This window comes from Euprymna scolopes, chromosome 9 (genome assembly GCF_053919585.1).
Source record: "Euprymna scolopes isolate OS-2025 chromosome 9, ASM5391958v1, whole genome shotgun sequence".
NCBI classification, from domain to species: Eukaryota; Metazoa; Mollusca; class Cephalopoda; order Sepiida; family Sepiolidae; genus Euprymna; species Euprymna scolopes.
The window spans coordinates 151513828-151524118 of record NC_136490.1 but is presented as its reverse complement, the minus strand read 5'-3'; the positions used below and the strand labels follow the sequence as shown (position 1 = coordinate 151524118).

General features: G+C 29.9%; 1 protein-coding gene across 1 annotated transcript in view; it reads right to left on the bottom strand.

Moving 5' to 3' along the window:
* Positions 1-388: 388 nt before the first annotated feature.
* Positions 389-10291, bottom strand: part of LOC145284924 (collagen alpha-4(VI) chain-like) — a 29036-nt gene continuing 19133 nt past the window's right edge. Inside the window, exon 5 of the mRNA XM_080134018.1 lies at positions 389-1049. Within this exon, the coding sequence (XP_079990144.1) occupies positions 484-1049 (566 nt within the window). The 3' untranslated portion in view covers positions 389-483. The remainder of the gene's footprint in view (positions 1050-10291) is intronic.

Below are 10291 nucleotides of genomic sequence, written 5' to 3'. Positions count from 1 at the left end.
TTAATAATTATTATAGTAAATAATTATATATATATATATATATATATATATATATATATATATATATATATATATATTCTAGGAAGTTTTTTATCCTTTAAAATTATATAAAAAAAACTTATTTAATTTTATATCTTTTAGCATTCGTTAGAAAAATATTTAGTCAGTAAGTCATTTAATCACCTGCAATCAATGCATCAACTTACTAATTTACTATAGTACTAATGTTAATTTAAGGGAGCATCAGTTGTTTACCATGAAACACTATTTCGGGGATATATATATATATATATATATATATATATATATATATATATATATAATGATCAATGTACATGATTTTTCTTGGAATTTTCGAGTATGTACATCATAAAGATTTTTCTGATTATTTGTTGTTTCTTTTTAACTAGGTTGAAATCTGAACTTGCTTAAAATAAACTTTGACCCATTCAAGCGCATAAATTGCAACAGATGAAACGTACTTCAGTTATAATCTTGCGGATTGCATAAAAGATCAATAAAATCTTCATAACTATCTTTGATTTCGCTGACATTTGGAATGTGAAGGTAAAGACTTGGGTCAGAGGCAATTTGTTTCGCACGTTCTTTTCTCACGATTGTTCCCATGGAAACAATAAAGATGGATGCGTACTTATCCTTCGAACGAAATTTGTCCGTCACGGCTTTTAGTTCTTCTAAAGGCTCGGAAGATTCGTCAACAAATACGACGATCATTTTCTTCTTCTTTTCGATCAATTTAAATCGTTCCGGATGCAAAAGAAACGATGATATAATTCCCTGCGGACCCGGAAATTGTAAATGGTCAAACCTTTCCAAGACTGCTGTTAGGTTCATCATCGATGGTATTTTGACAACACCTTGGTTTGGGATGAAACCAAAATGGATACCGAAGAAAGAATTCAAATGTTTCTGCCCCAAATGCTGAATGGCTTCAATAGTGAATTCCATAATCTGATTGGATTTTAAGCGTCCAAATCCGGCCAAATCGATCAAGAATCGAAAATCTTGACCGTTCATTCGTTGACAATCTAGAATAGAAATTGAAAATTTGAAAAATTAAAAAAAAAATGTCAATCCAGTTGACTTTACGAAAATAAAACATATAAAGAAGAACAAAACAAACACAAAAGAATACACTTTGTTTAATGGGGCAGTTATAAGTCTAGTTATAGTAGGAAAACCATTAAAAATCAATTTCGTACTAAAACAGTATGTAACTATAAGAAATTGGATGGCACTTTTCTTTAATATCGTTTTAAAATGAATATTAAAATTTAAAATTTAAGAGAGCCAAAAACGAAATGTGTTTTTTCTTTTAAAAGAAGCATTTAATTACCTTTAAATAGCAAGCTTTCAATTCACATTTTTTTCATGCGGTTTCTGCTTTTTTAAATTATATTTTTCATCTTGGAGATATAAAAAAATTCTCTGAACAGTAGTCTGTTGGGATATTATGTTTCGGAATTACAATAAGAGGATTGATAATTTGTATCATTTGGATCAGTGTTTCTCAAGGGACCCGTGGCGCAATGCATATAAGTGCTAAGTTATAATCACTTCTAAGTGACAACCTTCTGGCAGTTGAAGGTTCAATCCTTAGTACGGGCGATAGTAAGAATACAATTATGAATTACTTAAGACTTCTACTCAGTCATGGCTGACGTAATAAGAGCAAGCTACCCTCATGTGTTAAATAAACAATTTTGTTCAAAAATCCCTACAGATTTATGAGTTTGACATTTAGATTCCCGAGTTCAACAAAACGCGTTTGATGTAGGTAAAAAGGTTGCATCGGCCGAAACGTTATGGGTATAACATTCAAGATTAGGATAGTAATCTAAATATTCAAACCATACAAAGTATATAACTATTATATTCATAACGTATTTTAGTACAAACTCTCTGTAACTGTAGAAACAAAAATGAATGTTCCTTGGGTGTTAAATGACTTATTCTGACTGAGTATATACATGTTAAATCAATTAAAATATGTATATAGGGTCGACGGTTCTCAGTTAAAGGACAGATTCCGCAACCATATAGCATTATTTAAAATAAAAAAAATGAGGAAACTAATAATCAATCAACATCTTTAGCTATGTGGGAACTATGAAGAAATAACATAGAATGCAAATAAAAATGGAAAATATTAGGAAAGACTAAGAAATATGCACCTAACAAATCTGAGCGTTGCAACCTCTGCAACCTTTAAGCTTATCGTATAGTAGCATCTAAGGAAAATTTATTCAATAAACGGCAAGAACTCGTACAATGCTGTTTGCATAGAAATAAATATTTATTATCCCGTCTAAAACCCGACTAAGTAAATGAAAGTTAAATAATAATCAGCATTTATTAGCTTTCAGGATAAAAATACAAAAAGTAACAAATGAAATAAATAACTTAAATAAATAAATTAATCAATAATAAATTTTAAAAAAGTGACAACGGATGTAATTGTTTTGCTTAGCACATATTGAACAATTATAAAATATGAATTGAATGAAAATCTAATGGAAATCACAAATTGTATTAATTAGAAATATGAGGTAATAATTTATAATAATTTTCCATAAATTTGGCAAGAACTAAACATATGTATGTATATATGTACATTATATATATATATATATATATATATATATATATATGTATATATATATATATATATATATAGAGAGAGAGAGAGAGAGTCTTTAAACAATTTTAACTAACGATGAAATACACTAATTGTTGCTATCAACACATTCTTTGATGTCTTGGTTTTTGTTAAAACAATATATGAATGCTCAATTAAATATGATAATTTTATAGCTTACAGTTTAAGTCATCTATGTTTTGGCTTAAAATTTGTTGGTCTATGAACAATTACTGAATCATAAAATTTTCTATCCTATATTTTAAAGAACCCTAAGATCTATTAAAGTGTAAGAGAGAAATAGCGAACAACTTTGTTCACAAAATAAACTTTACTCTAGGATAGCGATAAAAATAACTTTAAAATTAATAATAACAATAGAAAATTAATAAATAAAATAAACATACATATACATAAATTATCATATATATATATATATATATATGATAATTTATGTATATGTATGTTTATTTTATTTGTTTATTTATTTTCTATTGTTATTGTTAATTAATTTAACGGCCGAAACGTTGTGACTATAACAACCAAGATGAGGAAGTCAGTCCGACAATCTCAATCAATGTAAACACCTCATCTCAAAAATACAGACAATTAATATATATATATATATATATATATATGTATATATATATATTATATATAAACTAACATAAAAAACACATTTAACCTAGTTTAAAATAGGTCAGAACGCTAGATATCTACGCTCCCCGCTAAAATAGCACTCACAAAGGAAGGGGTGAACCGGAGGTAAACTGGGCTTTTGTCCTGTAAGTGCCTGAAATGGTGCAGTGGAAACTAGAAAGCTGATTGGCTAACTAAAAACTCAATAGATGTGCGTTTATAAAAACGCGAAACTTCCACAACTTCTCGCATAAGCCTGATGAATCCTAGCATGAATGAAACGCGGAATATTCTGTGTAGCTTAATTGCTATATATATTTTATGACTTACTACCTAGCTTTACCTACGTATTGAGCACTGTTGAAGTAAATACTTAAAGTTTACGCATAAATTTATACTTTCGTATATTAATTTATGTGATTAAATGAAGTATATATATATATATATATATATGTATGTATATATATATATATATATATATATATATATATATATATATATATATATATATATATAGACATCTTATTAATTTTAGTAAATTTCCAAACAATCTTACCGTATAAGGAAAACAATTTAAAGAATTAATTTCCATCCAATTAGTTTGCAGTTTTAGTATTTCCATCCTTTTAATAATTCGAGTTAATAAATTTCAGAAAAATTATTCGATAAATATTGTAATAATGATACTACTACTACTACTACTATTAATAATAATAATAATAATAATAATAATAATAATAATAATAATAATAATAGTTAATTTCTTTGTAGAATTAAAAACAATGCAAAACACTGACCAGCTTTACAATACGAACAAAGGTGACATCCGGAACAAACACACGATGTTGAATCTTCTATGAATTTGTTTTCGCTTTGCAGCATTATATTCTCATGCACATTTTTCTATCTTACCAAATAATTTCTTATTTTTCTGAAGAGTAGACGCACGAAAAGAGACGGTATTGACATAATAATAACCGTTTCTTTCTGCATAACGAAACGGATTTGTAAAAATGTACCCAAATTTAAACATGCTGGAGGAGGTGTTTTGCATGAAAAATAAATATTGTGATCTTGGAATGTAACTATACTGTTATTCTTTTAGATATATGCTCTTTTGTTAGATTTAACATATGTTGAGCTTCTAAGCAAAATGGATTGGTATACAGAAAGGTTGAAATATAATTGAGAAAATGTCACCAAAACAACATATATAAATTTGTGTTCCTGTCTGTTTGTTTCTTTGTTCACAATTTGATGATTATATACAAAAGGTCCATTCCTTTCCTATTTCATTTATTTCTAAATATAGTATGATTCTTGACAAAATATACGATTAAGAGGTAACCTCATTTACATATTACATTAAGGAAAATCGATTTTACTAAATAGCTGTAAGTTAGTTACTATTTAAAGCAAGATAATTGTTTTAAGTGTTCTATTTAAGATTGTTATTTAAAATTGATTTACATTGATAATATACTTAATTTAATTTATTTGGAATTATTATTGATTTTTTTTATAATCCGGTTTAGAATAATTTCCTCTGTTGTTGGATATTCTATTATATGTCTCAAACGTCAGTTCGTGTGTTTGTGTGTATGTTTGTATATCCGCTAAAGCTTTCGTCAGCCGCATCGGACCGGGTCAAAACCGGTACCATCTGAAAGAGTGATTTTTCGGGCGTAGAATATTTGAGAATTAGAAATAGATTAATTCTATTGTGGTCAACTGGATCATTTTTTGCAATGGGGGGGGGCACTTTTTGCGACGCCATTTTTTGCATGTTATGTACGCGTTCATGTCTATAAAACTTTTTTTTTCAGGGTCATGACGTCATAAGTCGTTGTGGTATGATTGGCAAAAGCATTTACCACTTTCCTTTTTCCCTTCTTTCCCTCTTTCGCGTATCAGATTCGAGCCTGCCTACGTGGCTACTTTTATTGAAGCACAAGTTGTTTTGATTAATTTTTGTGGGGGGGGGGCAGGTTGTCACCTACTTCTTTCATTCTTTCCTGGGGGAGTTTCTCAATATCCTTAGTATAGCAACTCTGTCCAAAACTAATTCCATGTCCACCCTGGTAATACCGAGTATTCATGCTAGTGTATATATATATATATATATATATATATATATATATATATATATATATATATATAGTTAGTAGAGATGGTAATTAATAAAAACTGAAGAAAGTGCTCAATACTGTTGTAGAGCAAGTATGCGTTTTATTTTTTATTACCGTATCTTTCTGTTAAGTTACATTGTTGTTTCGGCTACTTAACAGAAAAATACGGTAATAAAAAATAAAACGTATATATATATATATATATATATATATATATATATATATATATATATATAAAGTTTAATGGTTAAGTTAAATTCTGTAAATCAAAATATAAGCATATTTTTAAGTTAAGAATTTATTGTTTGAAACAAGGAATATATAGAGAGAAATAAACATAATTTCTCTCTGTATATTCTGTGTTTCAAATAATAAATTCTTAACTTAAAAATATGTTTATATTTTTATTTACAGAAATAACTTTAACAATTAAACTTATATATTACTCTATTATTTAAATATTGAGCTTTATCTTTTTGGCTAGGAGCATCCTGAAAGTATTACCTCAATGTAATATCTGACAGGATAATTCACTTGATCTTAAATTTGTGACTTATTTCACGTTATATATATATATATATATATATATATATATATATATATATATATATATATATATATATATATATATATATAGAGAGAGAGAGAGAGAGAGAGAGAGAGAGATTTCATTTTTGTATGATTTTAACTATTTCATTTGTACTGAGGGCTGTTATAAAATATTTATAGTGTAGATTAAATGTATTATTATTATATTAAATTTAGAATCTCAGGCGTCTGATAATAAAATGAAATCCTTATATTTAACCTTTTATTTATTCTAATTTTTTTCTTACCACATCCAACCATGATTATTTTAAACGAAACTACGCGAATAAATGTCTGGATCATATGAACTCGTTAACATGGAAACCAACCACAGACAGCTGAAATACGCCTCGTTCTCTTCACCTTTAGCATTCGCTTTTTTCTTAGTTTATTCCTTATTTCCTGTCATTTAAACTGTGTAGTCGTCCTGACATAATAATTACAGTAACGAAGACTACCTTCATTACATCTGGTAACTGCCGAATAAACTAATTTCCTCTTTCTTAAAGTTAACACACATGTCTAGACGCACGATATAGAAATTATTAATTTTAAGAAAAGCCTTCCAAAATATTTTCTTTTTGTTTTTTTATTTTTTCTACTGGTATCGTGTAAGGTTTATTGTTGCTTAATGAAAGTTTTTAAGATTGAAACAGCAGATTTATTGTAGCGACTAATATTAATTTTGTTTACTTAAATTGATTAATATAATATCCTGCTCTTTTTATTGAGCATTATCAACAACCTTGTGAAATCCAATGGTTTTTACTTTTCGATATTTTTAACCTTATAAGGGTGTGTCTAATGTTTGAGAATATCACTTATTTTTCCAATTCTTTCCTGTACATTAACTTAACTTTTTTATATACAATCAATCATGGAGATAATAAACTAACACAGGAAATGAAAAAATATGCTGTAATAATTGAAATAATGGCAAAACACAGTGATTTTAAAATTGCACAATTGCTTAAAGTCCCCCGATCCTTTGTTTTTAAAGTTCGCAAAGAGTTAGAAGACAATGATGTCCAAATTTCTTATGTTGCTAAACGTAAAAACCACCAGCAACGCTATGACAGCATTGGAACCCGAGTTTATTTAACAAGTTCAGAATGTCATTGAGACTTCCCAGAAATCAATGAGGTCAATTGCAAAAGGTCTCAGTGTCTCCAAAGCCACAATTCGCAGGATTGTCCATGAGAATCTTCGATACAAGGCCAGTTTATGCCCGAGACCACAGAAGAAAATCGTTTAGTGAGATCCAAGAGACTTTTTAAACAAACTGAAACATCCTGAAGAAGACTTGCTGTGTTTTTGTTTTAAATGAACTTAATCAACCAGAACTAAAAAAGTAAACAGAAGGAATGTCAGATGGCTATTCCGAAGTTCCAAGAGTCATACACACAAAATTTCCTGTAACTGTTATGGTTTTGAGGGTTGTTGGCAATAAAGGACATTTGATGCAAACAGATTTCTTTTCACAAGGACTAAGTGTCGATTCTGATGCTTACATTGATATCCTGAGCACTGTTGTTGCTAAGCCATGGATCAATAGAGTAAGAAATGGAAGGCCCTACATTTTTTGACAAGACTCTGCACCATCAGATAAGGCTCAAACAACCCAAGAATGGTTAGCGCAACATTTTCATGATCACATTATCCCCAACTTTTCTAAAAGCAACCTTAGTCAAAGTAATAGACAACATCGACGAGGTTTAGGTGTCATTGAAGCGGGAAGATTTCGTTGAATGAAATTATTAAATAAGAATGCCGCTTATGTACCGGTGTCGTTTTATTTAATTACAGATGTGTTGTGTGTTTTTATTATCCTTAAAACATGAAATGAATGTTCTCAAACACCGGACGCACCCCGTACATATAATAGTTGAGGAAATGTTAGTGAACAAAGTACGACTTGTTGTATCCATCTCTATTATTATTATTATTATTAGTAGTAGTAGTAGTAGTAGTAGTAGTAGTAGTAGTGGTAGTAGTAGTATTATTACTATTATTATTATTACTATTATTATTATTACTATTATTATTACTACTACTATCATTATTATTATAATTGTTATTATTATTATTGTTATTATTATTATTATTATTATTATTATTATTATTATTATTATTATTATTATTATTATTATTATCTGAAACGAATGGGGCATATTCTGGAAACATCTTTTTAAAAGACGGATTTCTTCAGTTGTTTGTAAACGGTAACCATTGACAAGTGTTTGAAAGCAAGCAAAACGGAAAGACAGAAAAAATACGAAGAAATACAAAAATGTCAGTTGTTAATATATATATATATATATATATATATATATATATATATGATCGTTTGAAGATGTGCCGTCAGATGAGTCTTTCATATGTTCGAACGAGCAGGACTTCCGTTGGACGTATGGCATGTAAGAATTGGCTAATTGTGTTTTTGGCCAAGCGGCTTTCGATGAACACTGTAGCCATTGTCAAGAGTTCAGTAATTCTCAGCAAGAAATTATAATTATTTTTACTCATGTATTTTGTATGCTTATCTTTCCTATACACTTAAATCAAATGAGCTGTTGATTTTAACTTTTCTTCTTCTCCTGTGTTAAACTTATGAACAGGGATTCACACACACACACACACACACACACACACACACACACACACACACACACACACACACACACACACACACACAATATCTTGCCCGTAACTATCCATTTCCAATATGCCACAAAGCTTTGGTTGTATGTAAAAACTAGATTAGGAAAGTAGAAAATGGACACTCGATTTATTTTCTGTCTTTTAGTCTTCACATTCCATGATCTATGTTTCTGACAAAGGGAGAAGAATTCCTGTTTTCTGGGTCGTAATCTGTCTATCTAACGCTTAACGTGGGATCATTTTTGACATTCAAGAATCATTTTCTATCTCTTACATCAAGCAGCTTCGTGCCTTGTCCCTAGCAATTTCCATAAGAATAATATTTAAGGGAGTTAAATAAAAAAAAATTAAAAATCAAAATCGAAATCAAACATTTTTTTTTTTAAATATTTCTTTCATACACGTACGTTAGAATATAACGTACAGGATTCGTCATCAGTAATTTTTTAAAACTTTTATTCACCCCGAACAAAACACATTGGCACTCAAATGGCGAGGACTACTGTGATTAGAGATCTGATTTATAGGGGGCTTTAAGTGATTAGTTGTTGAGCAAGATAGTTGTTCACGTTACATTCAAATGTTTGCATATCTTTTTTTTACTCACGTTCACCCTTAATTAGGTATATCGCCACTTGGACGTAAGGGGCTACTATTTGGGACCATGCCTAGATAAGATTAGCAAGATGTTATTTTACGTTACATTTAAACTTTTACATATTAGTACAGCCGGGAAAGCGCGTAGCTTTCTGGCATTTAAGGGACCTCAACATAAGAGATATGTACTTCGAGGGGACACAAGTGCAACGAGTTCATCAGAGCACATTCCATTAAAATATTTGTAAAACATGCACAGCGATGCAACATTGCGGCGAGGGGACAGGAGTTGGAGCTTACTTGACAACGTGAGACCTATTAGATTGAAAACACTTTTCTGGACTTTATCGAAGAGGGAGAGGCTAGTGGTAGATGCACCAGCCCAGATGTGGCAAGAATACTCCATGCGTGGCAGAATGGTAACATTGTAGAGATTCAGAATAGTCAGGTGTGAGTAGTCTTCTAGCTTGATAGAGGGAACCCACCTTCTTTGCAGCAGCTTTCGCAATGTTCTAAATGTATTTGTTCCAATTCATATTGCCTATGAATGTTAGTATGATCAGTAAAACAAGGACGTAAATTTCAAATGCAAGCGGAGATTTTTATCCCTTAACGTCAGTTCGATTCTCGTATGGAGTAAAAACAGGAATAATCCTCAAAGACAATTACTGAATTTTGAAGAGAACGTAAAGCAAATATGTATATAAGTTAACAATTGGAAATTTTACGTACACAAATAAGGTATGTAAATATTTAGCTTCACACGACAAACATGACAGACAAGACAAACATTCTGTCTTTTTCCATGGTGGAAGAAAAAGCGAACTAACATCTGGATCTTCTGCTGCAATACAATCAGGTTGATGTCAATCAAAGTACAAATGCTAGAAAAAAAAACTTGAGCAGCATGCGCTTTAGTTTATATAGACTTGTTCACGTGACTCATAACGCAGCAATGATTGGGTTACCTGTTGGCCAATCCATGCCATCATTAAAAAGACGAGAGAGACAATCGTTT